The sequence below is a fragment of the Hyperoodon ampullatus genome (genome assembly GCF_949752795.1).
Source record: "Hyperoodon ampullatus genome assembly, chromosome: 10".
NCBI classification, from domain to species: Eukaryota; Metazoa; Chordata; class Mammalia; order Artiodactyla; family Ziphiidae; genus Hyperoodon; species Hyperoodon ampullatus.
This window is the reverse complement of record NC_136923.1, coordinates 17,773,481-17,792,912: the sequence shown is the minus strand read 5'-3', so window position 1 is coordinate 17,792,912 and position 19,432 is coordinate 17,773,481. Positions and strand designations below refer to the sequence as shown.

The 19,432-nt window shown below is 47.4% G+C and overlaps 1 protein-coding gene across 1 annotated transcript in view; it reads right to left on the bottom strand.

Annotated features, from left to right (window-relative positions):
- Positions 1-17,907, bottom strand: part of PDZRN3 (PDZ domain containing ring finger 3) — a gene marked incomplete at its 5' end in the record, with an annotated part of 256,849 nt that extends 238,942 nt beyond the window's left edge. Inside the window, 2 exons of the mRNA XM_079712275.1 lie at positions 1,600-1,686; positions 17,185-17,907. Coding sequence (XP_079568401.1) covers positions 1,600-1,686; positions 17,185-17,907 — 810 coding nt within the window. The remainder of the gene's footprint in view (positions 1-1,599; positions 1,687-17,184) is intronic.
- Between the last annotated feature and the right edge of the window lie 1,525 nt (positions 17,908-19,432).

Below are 19,432 nucleotides of genomic sequence, written 5' to 3'. Positions count from 1 at the left end.
ACCCCTCAACTCTGTTCCTGTCCTTGTCTGGGCTTCCCTGGGTCCATCCACTTTCTTTTAGCTCAGTGGTCTTCAAAGATGGGTACTTGCAATGCAACACATTGGAATGACAAAAAAGCATTTTAAAAATCATATTCATATTTTAACTTCATAATTTAAAATGACTCTTTTGCATGTAACTTTTATAAGACAGGTAACATTAGTTCAGTAGTGAATATATTTATAATCTGTAGCTAACTAAATATGCTCAATTTTATTTTATTTTTTTTAAGTAAGACTGCTCAACTAAATGTATTATATATGGACCCTCTGATCTAGCAAACTCCTACTCATCCTTCAGAACCCAGCTCCAATGGCCCTGCCCCAGGATGCCTCCTTCCCTATGGTTAACGGCCCCCCAACTCCACCGCCCCCAGGCATCTTTAGCTGGACCCAGGCACAGCGTGTATCAGTGAGAACAGTCCTTTCCTCTCCTAACTCATCAGTTCCTCCATCTGGACTTGAGCTCCATGAAGGCGGGGGCAAACATTAACCACAGCTGGATGGCTGACATCTTCTTATCCTTTAGGATTTGCCTTAATATCCCTTCCTCTCTTTCCTGATTACTCTAGCCAATGATGGCCCTTGCTCCTCGGTAGCTACCACATGCCATCCTCCCACTTTTTACCCTTCATTGTACTTCTCCCATCTGTAATTACTGTATTTACTTGTTTCTTGCCCAATATCACCCAGGACATAAACTCAATGACCACAGGGACCCAGTCTCCCTGGCCAGTATCTCCAAGCCCCTAGCAAACAGCCTGTGTTCAATACTTATTTGTTGAATGAGTGAATCTGATTTTCTCTTCCCTTCCCTTGACTATTTTCCTTCAAAGCTAACAAATGAGGAAAGGGTCAGCCCATAAAAAGAGCAAGAGATGACACATACTCGGGCAATCCAGCGTGAAAGGTGAGACCAAAACACATCCTCTGCCCCCCCACCAGAGCCCTCTTAGCAGACATTTTCTTTGCAATGAAATTGACAGATTTGAATTCAGTCTCTCCGTTCTGGAGGAGGGGGTCATGATGAATGGGGTGAACAGCTCCAGAGGGAAGAAAGAGCATGGGGTGCATTATCCCACAAATGGGGGAACTGCCCCTGACTGATGAAGGGCCGACAGAGCAGAAGCCCCGATCACATGGCCCGTCTCAGAGCCCCCAGTCTAGCAAAGTCACTCCGTGCAACTGCACACGTCTCACGCGACGTGCCTCAGCTCAACTGCTACCCAACCAGACACGCATCCCCAAAACTAAACAGCTAAGATGAGCTATTGTATGACTAGGACAATGCTACATTAGGAGACCACAAGGAAATAAAGATCCCCCAAACAGAATCACTTCGCTGTACAGCTGAAACTAACACAACATCATAAATCAACTATGCTTCAATAAAAAAATAAGATAATAAAAATCCCTGAGCGTGAAGATGTTAGATACACAACGAACTCTAATTAGAGCAGAATGAACTGACCAAGCTTTCCTACCCCTCACCCCCCAAACCCTGACCCCTCTTCCAGCTGCATTAGGGACAAGAAAAACCCATTTCAGCAATTAACATACCACACACGGCCGGCCACCGATAATATTGAATCCCAGGGAGCCGGAGTCCCGATGCAGGACAAGAGTCAGGCTTTTTGTTTCTTCACCCTGCAGGGAACAAAGGAGTTCAAAATTTTATTTACAAACAGTGAAAAAAATGGGAGGAATTTTCTTTCTATCTAAGTGGACTCATGGGCTGCTGAGCGTTAAAAATCCTATCATATGTATATGTATAACTGATTCACTTTGTTATAAAGCAGAAACTAACACACCATTGTAAAGCAATTATACTCCAATAAAGATGTAAAAAAAAAAAAGAGTGGATATATGTATTTGTGTAACAGATTCACTTTGCTGTACACCTGAAACTAACACAACATTGTAAATCAGCTATACTTCAATAAAATATTTTTAATTAAAAGAAAAGGAAAAAAAATCCTATGTCTCTAAGGAAGTTTAACCAGGGAGAACTTTGGGGGCCCATGATGAAACTGTCCTGTGCTGAAGAAGTTACAAACATTTCTTGATACCATCTAACCCTGGAGCAATCACTTAAGAACGTTTGGAGATGTCCAGACATGTGTAATGAATATTCTCTCAGTGACACCTCAGTTTGCAAACGCATCTTTCCTATGGCCAGCTCAGTGCAAGCTGGCTGTCTAGATGGCTACTGTCTGTCTGTTTCTCAACCAGTGTCAACAGCAGCATTCATGTTATGTCATGAAAGGTTCCAACAGCAATCCCCTCGGAAGTCTGTGTACATGTACGGCCCATCAATAGTCATCTGTGTTTGGGAGACTTGGGGGGAAAATGGCTCTTGAAAAGTCAGATGCAAACATGGGTGGGAAAAAGAAAAATCCTGAATCTTACTGAAAAAGGGGGAGGGGGCATTTTCACAAAGTAATGACTGTCCAGTCCTGAGGGGTTGCAGAGCGCTCAACAGAAAACACTCTGTTTAAGGTGGGCGGGGGGCGGTCCATGTGAGCCCCTTTAAATCAGACAAGCAGAAATGGCCCCAGCAGTTCTCAGAGGCGCAATGTTCAACAATCAAACAGGATGGAGATGCCAGGGCACCCCAACTAACACTCTCAAGTAACAGACAGATAAATAAAAATAGATTTAACCTTCTGCACAAACTATCACTTAATAGGCTTAGACATAAATATTAAACTTGCTGATACACCTCTGAAACAGTTCCAACTACCTGAATGGTATGCAAAACTCCACATGTACTGGCTATAAATTTACAATTGCTTCACTCATGTTTTCTGTTTAAACAGGGTATCATTTAAATGCGGTATTTTTTTTCACGCTTCTCAAAAACAGCACTGACAGCTTATCACAAAGAGGTTTTATTCTGATATTTATTGCTTCCTGATGAAACCTGCGCTTTGTACTTCTGCTGGGGAAATAGATGGCAACATCTGAATGACATGAATAATGCAAATATCTTATTCGACCTCCACGGTGGCAAAGAAAACCACTCTTGCCCACTGTGCAGTGCCCAGTGGTTTTTCTGGAGCACGGCTTCATTTATTGTTATAGTTGTCAATGTAAAACATTGTTCCATATTTGGCCAGGAAAACTGTATGTAACACAGCCACACACACACACACTAAAGACTAATGGGTCTCAGGGACTTCCCTGGTGGTCCAGTGGTCAAGAATCCATGCTCCCAATGCAGGGGGCACAGGTTCAACCCTTGCTCAGGAAACTAAGATCCCACATGCTGTGCAGGGCACGACCTAAGACATTAAATAAATAAATAAATAAATAAATAATAAAGGTTAAAGTTTCTAAAAAAAAAAACACTAATGGGTCTTAATGTGTAAAAGTATGTCCAAGCGCTTAAAGTTCTTAGCAGCAACGGCTGTTTCTCATGACTAGTTCGTGTATAGCAGAATTCAAAATATTTTCAAAAATGTCATAGAAGCCTTAGCATCAATTACTAAAACCCTGTAAAAACAAAAATGATAATTTATTAGTAGAAAAAAGCAGTTTCTGATGAAAGAACTAGGTGTCCTATAAGAACAACACAACAAAATCTTCATTTCTGCAGCATCATTTACTCAATGCAGAAAATACGGTCGGTAAATATAAAAGAGAAGCGAGTCTCTATCAAGCTACTGTACTTTAACAAAAAAAACCAGCAGAGCCTCAGTAATGACAACCTATTTATGAACTTTAAAAAAAAAACAGTCCTATTCATAGCACCACCATCCAGAGCATCTATCAACGCTATCAATCTTTATTGTTCATTTGGCCTGCAACAAGAGAACAGGCAACAATATTCACTGCTGTAAGAGAATAAAAGTTCAGAATCACCCTAATAGTTTTGAGATGTAAATACAATGATGTGCAATCTGAAAGAGTTTATATCTTTCTGCCTTGGAAACAGAAAATGTTGCTACGTCCATTTCTTGCTTTGTTATCTTAGAGAGGTGAAAGAGTTAGAAATACATGGGAATTTGAGAGAGTTATCATACATATCTTACATTTCTGGCTTTCATAACTAATCAAGGATAGACACTGTACAGTCACACAGTAATCCAAGGCAGATGTCTCTGGTTGAACAAGCTCAAATGATGCACAAAGGAGAATGCACAGCCAAATGATTAAAACGGACCAGTTTTAAATCGACTGTGTGACAACTATTTATTCTTCTAAAAAATGAAAGAAAAATAAAGAAATCTCATTGCATTAACAATGATAACAGCTAACATTTATTGGCTCTTTATCATGTGCCAGAAATTATACTGAGCACTTAAGTGCTTTATTTTATTTAATAATCCAACCAATGTTATCAACTGGCACTATTCCCACCCTCATGATACAGGTGGGAAGACTGAGCGAGAACAAGAAAGCTGTCCCTTGTCACAGAGCTAGTAAGAGGTCAAGCTGGGATTTAAACCAATGATCTCCCATTCTAGACCTTAATTACTGTCTACACTAACTCCCTTTTCGTGTGGAACATAGAAAAGAGTGCCATGTAGACCAGCAACGTATTTGGTCCTGCCCAAGATCGTTCCCTTGTTGGAGTTCCAAAAAGTTCCACAAAGGAACTCATCATAGGAGGTCTTACCCCGGAAACCAGTATCAGAACAAAACTCCAAACTCTTTAGTGAACTATTTATCTCCAGAAGACCCAACCTGAGATGCCCAAAGACACCTAGGTCTGGTCCCAAACCCAGAGATCTCTCTCCAGGGACAATGGAGACCAACTGAGATGATACCTGAAATAAGATTCCTCAGCCAAATAGCAATGTGCAAAGAACAAACAAGTCAACAGTCAAGTTAACTGTCTACACCTCCTTGCCAGATGCAATCAATCCCAGGGAAGAAAGAAAGGGGGTTCTCATTTTCTAGAAGTGTCTTGACCTAGTCTGTTGTTCAGGAAGGACAGACACTGGTTTTAGGTGACATGGCCTATTTTAGGACTAATTTACAGGACTGAGTCATCCTGTGGAAGATTCAACACATGATACTGGGAGCAATGACAGAGAAGAGAAAAGCACTGTCTGAGCCGAATTCCTTTCATTTCTCCATCTAATGACCAAAGGTCATTTCCTTTTCTCCGACACCCTGAGCTTGATCCTGATTTTTCCTTTCCACTCCCCTTCTCACAAGCAACCTTAACTATCAATACTTTCATTTAATTTCTGATTCTTCAGAAGAAATAATAGAGAATTTAAACACTAGGCTTCACACAACACCACGTTTAACAGGTTAACCTTACTTCCTGATTAATTATTTAACCTGCTCCTGAGTTCAAAATGCATCAGATCCAGGGCATTTAAATGATTCTCATTCAATTATATCCCACTGAGTGAAGAGAAGTACAAATGGAATAAGGACAAAGGCTCTCATCAATACTGTGTTCCCGGCTGCTCACAGACATTATGTTAATAAGTGACACTGTTCATCTAAAGGAAAATTTAACCTATATTGCTCTGTTTTGGTAGTTTATCAGAACCCACGCTTTGAAACTTTCTCAGTGGCTTGGTATAGTAAAAGAAGGGAAAGAGGACTTCCCTGGTGGCGCAGTAGTTGAGAATCCGCCTGCCAATACAGGGGAAGTGTGTTCGAGCCCTGGTCCGGGAAGATCCCACATGTCATGGAGCAACTAAGCCCATGCACCACAACTACTGAGCCTGCGCTCTAGAGCCCGCGAGCCACAACTACTGAAGCCCGCGTGCCGCAACTACTGAAGCCCGCGCACCTAGAGCCCGTGCTCCACAACAAGAGAAGTCACCGCAATGAGAAGCCCATGCACCACAACAAAGAGTAGCCCCTGCTTGCCGCAACTAGAGAAAGCTCACGTGTAGCAATGAAGACCCAACACGGCCAAAAATAAATAAATAAAATAAATAAATTAAAATATATATATATACCAATTTTAAAAAAAAAGAAAGAGCTCTGTTTCACAAAAACAACTGAATAACCGAAACATCAGCCTTGGGAGGCACGTATTATATCAATGCTCTACACCTGAGAAACTGAGACTTGAGAAATGCATACACTTGCTGAAGATCACGTGGGTCCAAGAGGGAGGGGCAGGGTTGGAACCCAGGTCCACAGGACTCCAACACCCATGCTGCTCCTCCTGGGCTGGTAAACGTGTGCACCCTACCCTAAATTCTTTTGCCTCAAAAGACACGGCTTTCACATTAAAATGTCATGAAGGATTAGACATCTAATTAGCTTTGTAATTAAGAGTTTTAAGCAAGGCTTCTTTGGACTATGCAATAACAGTGGCAAAAATTAGAGTATCTATTATACCCTGAAGGGTGTCATAAGAATACTACACCTTTGACAGGAACAGGGTGATGGTTAAGATCTTGGACTTCATAGTCAGAACCTGAGTTGAGTCTCCTCATTCTTAGAATGAGGATAATAACAGTTTCTTCTTGAAACATGAATGAGATAGACTATCACTGCCTAGTGCCCCCGTACAGGGCCTGGCCAATAGCAAGGGTTCCAAACACGAGCAGAGCACAGTGTGGGCCGGACACTAGCACATCTCAGCACTGAGGCCATAGTGCTGTTTAACCACATAAATGACTCTGCTACAAAATTCTGGAAATGAAGAATGTCTAATCCTAAGTTAACTTAGTCTACAGCAAGTTTGGGAGAGCTGAGGCCTGAAGTTAAGGAAATAAAGACAGTTGTACATTCATCCCAACATCTGGCCATCTGATGGGAGCTATTACATCCACGTGCACGTTCCTCCTTTTCCCAAGTCTGGAAAAAGAGCAGCACATTCTTGGAGGACTGCACAAGTGCCAGGAGACAGATTTTATCCTGGAGGTAGTGGGAGAGAGACATGATAAAGAAAACAAGGGGAGCAGCTCGGCGTGGACCTTCAGGGGCACGGAGATGGGATGGGCAAAGGGCACTGATCAGACGGCCGTGAGGCACCAGGAGAGGAAATCGGACACAGGACACCCCAGGCCTGGAGGGAGGTGGCCCTGGGAGCAAAGGGGGGTGGGGAACAGATGGTGGCTCTCAACAGGACAGGAGAAACATCAAGTCCAAGGAAGTGTGGGCTTGGATATGGACAGTGGAGGGAGGAGTGTGGGGCACAGGATACCCAGGTATTTGCTGAGACACTTGGACACCTCCCAGTTCTATCGGATGAGTGAGTCTTGATGGGCTGGGAAGAAAACAATAGGTGAAGAATAGAGGGCGGGGTGGGGAACAACAAAATTGGAAATGAGATAGCACCTCTTTGGCAGCTTTTCCTAGAGCCACCCTCTTCCTGAATGGCAGGGTCTCTTCCCTTCTGGAGCCAGGATTCAGGAGGGAGAGGCGCTCTCACCAAGAGCCCGGGGTGGGGGATGGAGAGGAAGATGCCTTCATATTCTGGAGTCCAGGGCCAGCACTGCCTCCTTAGGAGAAGGGGCACGAAGCTCTAGCAGATGCTCAGCACCCTGTCTCCACCCCAGGATCCAAATCAAGTGGACAGTCAGGCCCCTAGTGAAGTGTAGGGTCTCCTTGGGAGATGCTTAGGTCTTTAGGATTGAGAAAGGGCAGAGATAGAGGAACCCTGGAGAAGCGGGTGTGGCATGAGCCATCCACAGCCAGTAAGTTACAAGCAGAAATAGAAGCTCCAAGTTCAGGAACATACACTAGCTTCTGCTTAAAATAAGCTTGGCTATCATATTCAAACATGTAACTACCGATCAGTGTTAAAATCACCCAATTTGTAATCTGCCCCATTCAAGGTCTAACTGGACAAGAATTTGGGGAGGGGGAATAAAAGCCACAGCGAAAAAGCAGAACTCAAATGTACTTTGTCAAAAAGACACCTTATGGTGGCTGTTTTTCTTTTAAGTCCAAGAATGCAAACTGTCTTCTATGGTAGAGTCCCTCTTCCTTTCAGCATCACTCTGTCACTGTTCTCCTCCAAACAATCCAGCCTCAGAAGCTTGGACGCCAGCCATCTCCTAAGCGGTGTGGCAGCCCCCAAAGTCCATCATGCCGCTGTCAATGTGGATTCTTTCTAAAAACTCCTTTCCGCCCAGTGACGGGTGTTCCTTGATTATTGGTGTTGTGGGACTTGTAGCCGAGAACGGGCTAGACTGGAAAGCTGCCCAGTGGGTGGTGAGAACCGTAATTGACTGACCACTAGTCTGTGTATCTGGGGTGACACAACACCTCTCAACCTCAGATTATGCAAAACTCCCAGAGACTTGCACAGCTGGGAAACAGCTCTGTCTGTTGACTAGTGACAAGAGAGCGCAAAAATGTGGAGGGGCGGGGCTGGGGGGACCAGGAGGCAGAGATGGCTGCCAGAAATTTTGTCCTGAAGAGAATGGGGATGCCTTCTCTCCCTGCACCAAGATGTTTCTGTCCTCTTGGTTGGGCAAACTATGTTTTTAATGAGGAAGCAGCTTGGACCAAGCCCTCCCTGTAATTCCAACTTCAGTTCTAAAAGAAGAGATTCTTGGAGGAAGAACAGAAGGGGAAAACTGTTCAAGCCTAAGACTGAAGGTAGTCGTGGGAATGATGCTTGAAAATGAATTGGAAATGGATGAGACGGTCAACTGAAGTATTAGCAGCATTTATCTGTCACCAGAATAGGAGCAGAGAGGATGAAAGGAGACAAAGGGCAAGAGAAAACAGGCAGAAAGGAGCGAAGATATAGCTTTTATGGGCCATAATATCTACAGAACAGGACATATTCATCCACAGCCAAAGAAGATGTTTCTGAAAAATAACCTAAGACATTAAGATTGTCAGTGCTGCCCTAGGCCAAAAATATACACATATTTTAATCTGCTGCTATATTTAGATAACCTAAGAAATCCCTAAGTCTACTTCTCTACTTCCATGAGTTTGATTTCAAGTCTGTATCTTGCATTTTTATCATCTGCTCATCTGGTGAACGCCCACAAGCGAAGCTTTCACCAACATACAGACAACAAACCAAATTAAGGTGCTGCAGCATTTTCACATTTCCACTTGATAGACTACAAGGTGATTTCAGTTTTTGAAATGGGATCATCCAATTACCCAACTTGGAGCATTTTCTTGTCCAAATCAGCAACAAAGCAAAGGCTACCCAGCTGCAAAGTCCTACATTCTCACTTACAGGAAGGTGGGAGCTTGGCCTGGCCCATCCTTCTTTAGCTTTGTTAATTGCAGTTGGACGACTATAAATACAAGTAAACACACAGTGACCTCATCTTATTCGCGCCTTTAGCCTCCTCCTTTACACCTTAGCTTAGAGTTGCTACCCAGATGCAGTGAAATTTATTTGAATATCCCTCTTTCACAAAGTTTCCAGCACTGACAAGCAGTCAGAGAAGAGAAAGACAGAGATTCTGGTCACCCGAGGGCATTCCGTGGCTTGCAATGAGCCTGTAATCCTTCGAGTAAAAATCCCTTTCCTTCTTCTCTACTAAACCATCTCCAATTTCTAATGTTTCTACAGTGATTTACTTGAAGAACATCCCTAAACCTATAGGTACTGAATAAACATTCACTTAACAAATGTTCAACAGGGCTTCCCTGGTGGCGCAGTGGTTGAGAGTCCGCCTGGCGATGCGGGGGACACGGGTTCGTGCCCCGGTCCGCGAGGATCCCACATGCCGCGGAGCAGCTGGGCCCGTGAGCCATGGCCGCTGAGCCTGCGCGTCCGGAGCCTGTGCTCCGCAACGGGAGAGGCCACAACAGTGAGAGGCCCGCGTATCGCAAAAATAAATAAATAAAAATAATAAAAATAAATGTTCAACAAATGCTTGGTAAGCCTTACTATGCACATTATGTTCATCTCATTTAACCCTAATGCCAGTCCTATCAGCATTACCCCATTTTGCAGATGAGGCAATTAAGGCTTAGAGGAGGTTAGAAGATCCTCCCAGAGATCCTCAACAACAAGGCAGAAGGAGCACAGCAGCCCGGATATCACCAACTCCAGGGTCTGATACTAATCACATGACAGCTCAGTTCAGGGTACCCTGGAGCTGCTGGTGACACATCCAACCCTGACCCCACCACCTTAAAGCGATCTCACCCCCTTCCTGATCCACGTGCAGCAAAGACAGAGGGCACCTGAAAACAGCTTCTAGCAAAATTCTAGGGCTGACCCCTCTGCCCAGGACTCATTTCTGCAACCCGTCCCCCTGTGCCAGGGTAAAAGCTCATCCAACCACCCCTCCTGGAGAAGGGGCTCCTGCAGGGCCCACGTGCACACAGGCTGCACGTGGCTCCGCCCCTTAGGCTCCCTGTAAATAGACATACGGGATAGGGGAGAAAGATGGACGCTCGGGTCCATCTGTTAGTTATTTTCTTTACAAGGGTAATCATTATGTTACACCACTTCCCTTTCTTATTGGAACAGGCTTATTAGAAGACCATTAGTCTGGGGGGACAGAGGTGACCCACGGCTAAAAGGCTTGGCTGAGCAAAGAACAGCAAGACGTGTTGTTTTCAAAGGCACAAGTGGGTGTCTGATTGATCCAGGGGTGAAAGCCGCTCAAGTTCCCCTTTGCACCCAGCGGTGCCTGTCCCAGCGCCTGAAACGCAGTGTATAGCATGTGAGGAGCTGGACTGAAAGACCACATTTGGAAGAATTTCATTTACTTCCTACCATCAACCACTCTTTAACTTACTAGGTTCGAAATTAAGGAGATGAGGCATGATTCCATCCAGGACACCACCTCTTTTCTTTTTCTTCCCTTCCCTTCCCTTTCCTTTCCCTTTCTTCCTTCCTTCCTTTCTCTCCTTCTTCCTCTAACTCTCTTTTACAGGCAGGACCTGTTTTGTTTTATACTGCATGTGTTCCACACCAGACCTCTGAAAACAGGAATTACAGCATGGGGTGAACACACCTCATCACCATGGACCAGAAGCCATCAGACCAACTAAACGGAGCCAGAAAATGATGCTGGGGAAGCTGTTTAATCTTTGGAGTCTCTCTTTTTCCATCTGTAATAGGAAGGGTAATGGGCTGTGGGTACTGACCTCACAGAGTCTTCCTGAAGATGCACCCACATCTCTAACCCGCACAGTGCTTGCACGTATAGTAACAGTCCTTTGGAAACCCTGTATGAGACTTTGGAGGGGACACTGCCTCAGGAGAAAATACTGTTCTTATTTTGGTAACAGCCTGGAGTCAGGTGCTGAGTTCAAATCTCAGCTCTACACTTAGAACCTGTGTAACTTCTGGCCTTAACCTAGCTGTTTTATAATCTGTTTTACAATCCTCCTCTCTTACCAAAAAAGAAATGGTTCTACCCAATGAATAAGATGGGGAAGCTAATGTGTGTACATACACAATGTACCCTAAGTGTATGGCACCCAGTTAAACTCAATGAATGTTACTTCCTTTCAAGCTCCTTAGTCTACAGCCAACACAAAACCACCTTATAGATTCTCCCTCATCAAATATTTTTACAGAGGAGCAAACATCATTTGTGAACTCAGAAAGAATCACTTACAGATAAACGGCAACAGAATTCCCAATTCAAATTATTCAGTTATGATCATTCAAGCCAGTGTAGCTGGGTAACATATTTGTAAGCCAAATCCTAATTTTCTTTATAAATCACTGAAATGAAAGGGATGCAACAGCCCACAATTCCTTTAGCTGAACTGGGCTGTTCTGTAAGATACACCATGGAATGGCCACTTGCTGACACTTTTCAAAAACAGAAAAGACACTGAACTGTGAACATTCTAACAGATACATTTCAAACTGTTCTGACATCTGGAACACCTTTTTATACAATTGTCTATTAGATTCACTTATCTCCAGGAGTTCTGAAATGGACAAAATCGTTTCTGGGATTTGGGAGTTTACACAAATGGATCTGGGGAAACAAAAGCATGCCTCCCACAAACCTGGAAACAATTTTGTTAACTTGCAGGTCACGGAAAAACTCATTCTTTTTTAAGAGTGAGCTAACAAGCTCACTCTTGGTTAGCAATCTGAAAAGTTTCGACAGCTGACAAGACAGCCCTTTCGATCCTGAATTTATTCACTGAACAAAGACATACCGAGAGTTCACAGGGTACATGGTAAGAGAACTGGTGCCGGGATACGCAGCCCTGAAGAACATACACGTGGTCCTTCCTTTATTGTCCTTCACAGACAATAAACAGCTCTTCCCATTATTCAGTTACAGCTGTGATGAAGGCCATGCAGGCGGAGCACCAAGGTGAGAGTCTCAGGGCACCAGACCTAGTCTGTGAGGTCAGAGAGGGCTTCCCACAGGCAGTGATGCTTGAGCTGGGATGGGAAGGATAGAAAGGTTATCTAGTCATGAGCAAACCCTAAGTGCTGACAGAAAGGCAGGGGCTAGAAGGGGAGAGTTGGAAAACTTGCCAGTTAGCTAGCAATGAGCAACTGGAAAGACTATTCCAAGGAGAAAAAAGAGCAAGTGCAAAGGCCCAGGGGCAAGAAGGAGCTCAGGGACATATTCACGGACCTGCCAGAAGCCCGTGAACCTGGGAAGAGAGACTAAAGGGGAGAAGAGTACAGGCAGGTGGAGGCCAGCAGGACCCAGAGTGTGCTTGACCTTATATCCACCCAAGAGAAACTCAAGGCACAGCAGGGTTGAAGGAAGAGTGACATCAGATTTACATTTCTAAGAAATGATTCCCAGCTCGAGGTAACTGGAGGGGAGCAGGAAAGTACACAGAGGGAGCAGCTGTGATCTAGGCAAGAAGTTATGGGGGTTGAGACCAAGGCCAATTTTTGTCCCACAGGGAACAGTGGCAGTGCCTGGAGCTATCTGTGACTGTCACGACGTGAGGCATGCTTCTGGCATCTAGTAGGTGGAGGCCAGGGATGCCGCTCCACATCCCATAATGCACACAATACCTTCCCCACCACACACACACACAACCAAGAATTATTCACCCCAAGATTCTAATAGTGCTGAGGTCAGGAAACCCTGGTTTGGACCAAGGTCATCATCTGATGGGACTGGAGAGCAATGAACAGATTCAAGAAGTGTTTAGGAGGTATAATCAACCTGACTGAATGGCAGACTGGAAGTAGGGCTAAAAAGAGCAGAAGCTATCAAGGCTGGGTCTCAAGTTTCTCAACAATTCCAAGGAAAGTTACGCCCAGAACTTTCTCTTTCCCAGAAAGCCAAACAAGTTATTTGCTGTGGAATGCCTTTGTTCTTAGAATCAGGTGGACAAGTCAGGGTAGGAAACTGAGGCTGGGAGCCCAACTCTTTAACATCCTCAAGCACAGCATCAGCAAGTCTGTTGTAGCCCGGATGAGGCTTCAGATTGGTTCAAGAAGCCTTTCTGGACCATGTTACCTATCATATAACTGTTAGGCAGTCTGGGTTTTAGAACTTCACCCTGGTCTTTCAAAAAACGTTCAGGGGGCTTCCCTGGTGGCGCAGTGGTTGGGGGTCCGCCTGCTGATGCAGGGGACACGGGTTCGTGCCCCGGTCCGGGAAGATCCCACATGCCGCGGAGCGGCTGGGCCCGTGAGCCATGGCCACTGAGCCTGCGCGTCCGGAGCCTGTGCTCCGCAACGGGAGAGGCCACGACAGTGAGAGAGAGGCCCACGTACCACAAAAAAAAAAAAAAAAAAAAAAAAGTTCAGGAAGGGATGTTCAAACGATGATCAGTGAAATCATAACTGTGTGGAGAAGACCAACATGTGTTGATCTATATCTGTACTTGAGCCCACACTCTTTGTCTAGCTGAGTAGCTACCTAAAACGGGATAGGTGGCCCAGCATGAGCTGGTAGCTTGTTAGCAACGCAGAACCTCCCGCCCATACCAGCCCTGATGGATCAGAATCTCTAAGGGTAAAGAATCTGCGATTTAACAAGCTTTCCAGGTGATTCCAATCATGTGAAGGTTTGAGAAGACCCGTTCCAGCTCACCTTGTAGGGCAGGAGAAACAATGCCTAAGTAGGTCCGAACCCTAAATGCTCAGCTGGTATCAAAAGTCCGAAACCTTGTATTATTTAAATAATGCCAGATCATTTTATGGAACAAGTTCTAGGCCTTGAAGAAAGGGTATGGAAAAATCTTCTGAGTCTTTCTTATCTACTTCAGCTTGTAACAGAGAGGTAAATGATAGGACTTAAAAAAAAAAATAAAAGTGTTGTGCATGCGAGTTTCTAAGCAATATAAATCCTTCTGCTTTTTAGAAGAGAATAAACAGTACCCAGCAGGAGCAGAGAGTCTGGCCAATGAAATAAACAAGTTCTTAAACAGCTTGCAGTGGGAGGGGTCTGTCTGGCAGGCGCTGGAACAGCAAAAGCTTTCCATAAGGCCCACTGAGGGTTAATCTCAAGGCAAAAGGATCGCACTTCCCCCAACGGCCTGGGCTGGGACCAGCCAGGGTATGAGGCCAGAAAAAAGAACTAGTGCAGCTTTCAGGCCAGGCCATTCTTGGCTGTCCTCAGGCCCAGCAATGAGGTCCATAAAAGTCCCAAGCAGCACTCCAACTCCAGAAGGAAACTTTCTCTGTAAGCTCAAAAAGCAACATCTTGTCCCTAAGCTTAATGCCCCTGATTAGCCTACTGACTCACCCAACAGAGCTTCAAAAACTTCCACAGTTTTGATTCAAGTATCATATTTTTGATTCCGAGACGGAGTTTACCCAAACACTCCAGAAAGAAAACAGAAAGGCAAGAAGAAATAATAAACTAGCTTCACAATGAATGATGTATAAACTCTGGGGGAGTGAATGGCTTATTTATAAATAAGCATCACTTAAAACTATGCAGGAAGTCCAGATGACAGCATAAACAGGAGAAACTCCGGAAACTCCTTCACCCCAAACCCGGCGCCTGCTTGAAGACCCAGCTTTGCCCCTTACTTTGGTGACTCGCAAGCTCACGCCAGTCTTTTGTACGCCTGTGCGGTCCTGGGTGAGCCTCAGAGCTGTAAATATTTGCCCTTCGCCCAGAGCCGGCCAGCTGCTGAGGCTGCTGCTGACAGACAGGCCGGGGGCCAGGATGGGGTGGAGGCGGGGAGGGGGGGAATCGGAAAACTGGCAGGCCGGGTGTGCGCTGTGGAAGAGGGGGCTGGGAAAGGGCAGGGAGAGGCAAAGCACACAAGCAGACACAGGCCCCTGGGGGCCCCTCAGGCAAATACCTTCTCCTCCGCTGCAACAGGCAGCCAGAGTGGCAGCGGCAATGGCCCATGCCCCTCCCCAGTTGGTGAAAATGTGGCCTTTGCAATCACGGAAATCTTCGTTCTCATCTGGTGACTGTGCCCCACTCAGAGAGCAGGTGACAACAAATGGAGACATTTCTGGTTGTCACCACTGGGCAGGGGGCGGTACTACTGGTATCCAGTGGGTAGAGGCTAGGGATGCCGCTCAATATTTGACAATGAGGGCTTCCCTGGTGGCGCAGTGGTGGAGAATCTGCCTGCTAATGCAGGGGACACGGGTTCGAGCCTTGGTCTTGGAGGATCCCACATGCCACGGAGCAACTAGGCCCGTGAGCCACAACTACTGAGCCTGCGTGTCTGGAGCCTGTGCTCTGCAACAAGAGAGGCCGTGATAGTGAGAAGCCCGCGCACCGCGATGAACAGTGGCCCCCGCTTGCCACAACTAGAGAAAGCCCTCGCACAGAAACGAAGACGCAACACAGCAAAAATAAATAAATAAATTAATTAATTAAAAACTCCTACCTCCAACATCAAAAAAAAAAATTGACAATGCAAGGGACCGCCGCCCATAACAAAGAATTTTGGGGCCCAAAATGTCAAAACACCCCAAGGTGGACAACTGAGGTAGAGCCTGAATCCCAGCTCTGGACGAGTTCTATGACCTGAGCCTGCTTTCTCATCTCAGAGGATTCAATATGGAATGCCTCCGAAGTGCTTTGCCACAGTCCCTGGTACATGATAACCCCTCAGTAAATGGTACCTGTGGTTACACTGGGAGGCAACACGAAAGTGGTCGCGAGCTTGGGCACCAGTGGGTTCAGAACCCAATTCTGGCACCTAGAAGCTGTGACTCAGGCATCTGACCGCCTCTCGCTGGTCCTGAGTTTTCCTCACCTACAGAACGAGAAGCAACGTGCCTCCCTTACTTGATTACAAAGCGAACAGCTGAGAAGCATAAGTGCTTAGAACGGGGCCTGGAGCAAAGCAAGCCTCCGGTAGTGGTGGCTGTTATAATTACACCAACTCCCAGCACAAGGGGATGGCTTACAAGGGGAGGAGGTTAAAGATAACTGCAGGTGATGCTTGCTGAGCGTTCACTTTCCACGAGGCACCGTGCTAGATCCTTTTCACATGTTCTCTCCCTGAAGGGGGTAAAGAAGCTATTTTACATTTAGGGAAACGGAGGCACCTGGAGGTTAAGCCACAACATGACTCAGCTGTTTAGCCAAGAGCCCAGATTCGAGAACAGTTCTAATTCCAGAGGCCTCACTGTCAATTATCACTTTGTATTTAGTGGTGGTCCCTTTACTTCTTTCTGGAATTCTTTCAATCCCTAGAGGAATACTACAGAAGGGGCCTGTGTTTCACCCCCTGTGTCACATCTCTAGGGCCATACTTTACAACTTGAGGGAGCTTGAGCTGCTTGCTCAAGGTCAGCCAGCTAGTTGGCAGCAAAGCCCACGTCGGAATCCAGCTTTTACTCCAGAGGCCTCTCCTCTGGCAGCCTTCTTAACTTAATCTACACGGGCTGTGGGCTCCTTTTCTTCTTTCTGGAACTCCTGAGGGTGCACAGATATAGTTCACGCCGTGTGTCAGTATCTTACCCTGTGTGTCACGTGTATAGGAACCATGTTTCCCAACCTCCAAAGAGGCTAAGCGACTTCCCCAAGATCACCCAGCTGGGTCTGCAGCAAAGCCTTTGCACACTTCTGACTCTGGAGCCACACTCATTCTTACTCTGCGCTGGTCACGGATTCCTTCGAGTCTTTCCAGAACCCCTGAAGCTGCTGGAGCTATACTTCACCCTGAGTCTAATCTGTCAAAGGACCACAGTTCCCAAGTTTAGGCCGATTCCCCGACCTTGCTCACGGTGATCTATCTGGCAAGCAGTGTCAGAAGAGGGAGGCAGAGATGCTCCCGGGACCCCCGTGCCCAAAGGGACTGGGAGGCGCCCCGGGGACCCAGGAGCCCGGCAGGGGGTCGGGGCGGGCGGCGGGTGCCTACCTTGCCGCCGGGCGGCGTGGCCACGCAGCGGCTGAGCGAGTCGAGGCGTGCGCTGTACTCGGTGAACTTCTTCTGGTAGCGCAGAGCGGTCATCTGCAGCTCCAGCTGTGCGGCGGCCAGCTGCGCCACCAGCGACTTCTCGCGCTTGCCCGCGCGCAGCGCCTCCTTCTTGAGCGCCTTGTGCAGCGCGCCCAGGCGGGCCTGCAGCGCGCCGTTGTGCGCCCGCAGGGCCCGCGCGCAGCAGTGGCCGCCGGCGCGCTGCTCGCCGTGCGTCAGGGGCAGCCCGCAGCCCTCCTGGCAGCGGCCCACCGGCCGCGCGTCGCACGCGTCGCGCATGTGCGCCTCCACGTCGCGCCGCAGCAGCACCTGGCCGCAGCCCGCGTGGCGGCAGCGAGAGGGCGCGAAGTCGCAGCGCTCGAGGTGCTCGGGCAGCTGTTGCAGCTTGACCACCCGGCCGCAGCCGCGCGCCGCGTGCGCGCACTTGATGTCGAGCTTGAGGATGAGACGCTTGAGCGGCAGGACGTGGTTGAGCTCCTTGGCCGAGAGGCGACCGCGGCAGCGCGCCGGGCAGCTGCCCTCCTGCACCACCCAGGGCAGCACGCAGCCGGCGCAGAAGACGTGGCCGCACGGCGTGGTCAGCGGGTCCTCCAGGACCTTGTGGCACAGCGCGCACTTCAGGTCCGGGTCCACGTCGCCGTCGAAGCGGTCCAGCTCGAAGCCCATGGTGGCGGCCGGGGCCCGGGGTCGCCGCCGGGCGGCCGGCCGCCCCCTCCTTCCCTGCGAGGCAGCCGAGACGCGCCGGCTGCGCCGCCCGTTCTCTCGCTGGCTCTCCCCGGACTGAGCCTAATTGCTCCAGACTTCCTCGGAAAATGCCCGAGGAACAGAACTCCTCAGCCGTATTTGCGTGAGCGCGTGCGCACGCACATCCTGCCTCGGCTGCCTCCCGCCCGCCCCCTGCAAAAGGGGTGGCGAAGGAGGGTAGGAAGGCCCAGAGGCTCGCCAAGGGGACTGGCCCGCCCAGGACGCCAGCCTGAGCCCTTCTCTCCGGAAACTCCACTCCGCTCTCTTGCAGTTTTCGCTATGGGAGACAAAATGCCAGCCGAGAAAAGCTCACTAAGTTAGGCGCAGAGGGTCCTGCTGTCGCCCAGACGAGTTTTCCTGGAGCCCCTTCCGGGCCGGATCGCGACTTTTTACTCCCCTCCTCTGCCTCCTCTTTTCGTGGCTGATTACAGAGAGCGAAAAATATCGCGGGGCCCGCTATCTCAGCACTTACGGTCTTTATTTATTTATTTCATCCCGGGGAAAGTTACAGAGCCTGCGGGACGCTCCTGCAACTACAGATCCCACCAGAGGTTCAGCGGACCCCGAGGTTTGTCAGGCCAAGGTTTCCAGAAGCAGAGGGCGAATCTACGAGGGCCAGTTTTCGGGGACGAGAGAGAGCTGCTCGCCGGCTGCCAGGGTGGAAGAAGCTGCGGGGCTGGCTCCGTTCACTTCACCTAACACCTCTGAAGTGTCTGCAGTAAAGTGTGGCTTGCATTGTGCTGGGCCCTGATAAATCGGTTCCTTTAAAAATCATCAGTACAGTATTCTGAGAGAGCGTCGTACTTAAAAATTATTTTCCCCCATTACAAAACAAGTAACGCTGGTCTTACAGCGTTAAAAACCGCACAAGTGTAGAACTTGGAGAAGTTCCCCATAATCACCCCCACAATCATGTGAACTGCGTTCCTTCAGTTTTGTTTTTTTTTCCCTATATATGCACTTTGTTATATTTCCATTCTCCAGTTGAGGAAATTCAGGCTGAGAGAAGGCAAAAAATAAATTACTCTTGAAGGCCCTGTAGAGCAGTCTTTCTCAAATTTTAATGTGGATGCAGATTCTGATCCGGTAGGTCTGGGGTGGAGTCTGAGAATCTCCTTGTCAAAAGATCCTCCAAGTGGTGCTGATGCTATTACTCAATGGAATTCCACCTGATTGGGAAGTGGCCATCCATGAATCTGGACTTTTTTCTTCTGCTGGGGGGTAGCTTCAAGCAGGGCAGTTTTCAGCAACAGTTCTGAGTGTTGAAGAAATACTTTGGGATTCCAACCTAGGTGATCAATTCGTAGCATCATCCATGGATTTCCTGTTTTGTTTTTTTCCTCTCCCCAGGCTCTAGATGGCTAAGAAACATCCAGCCAGCATTGGTAAGAAAGAAAAATCAAGCTATGGCATTCTCATTTGGAATGTGCTGCCAGATCCTGAAAAA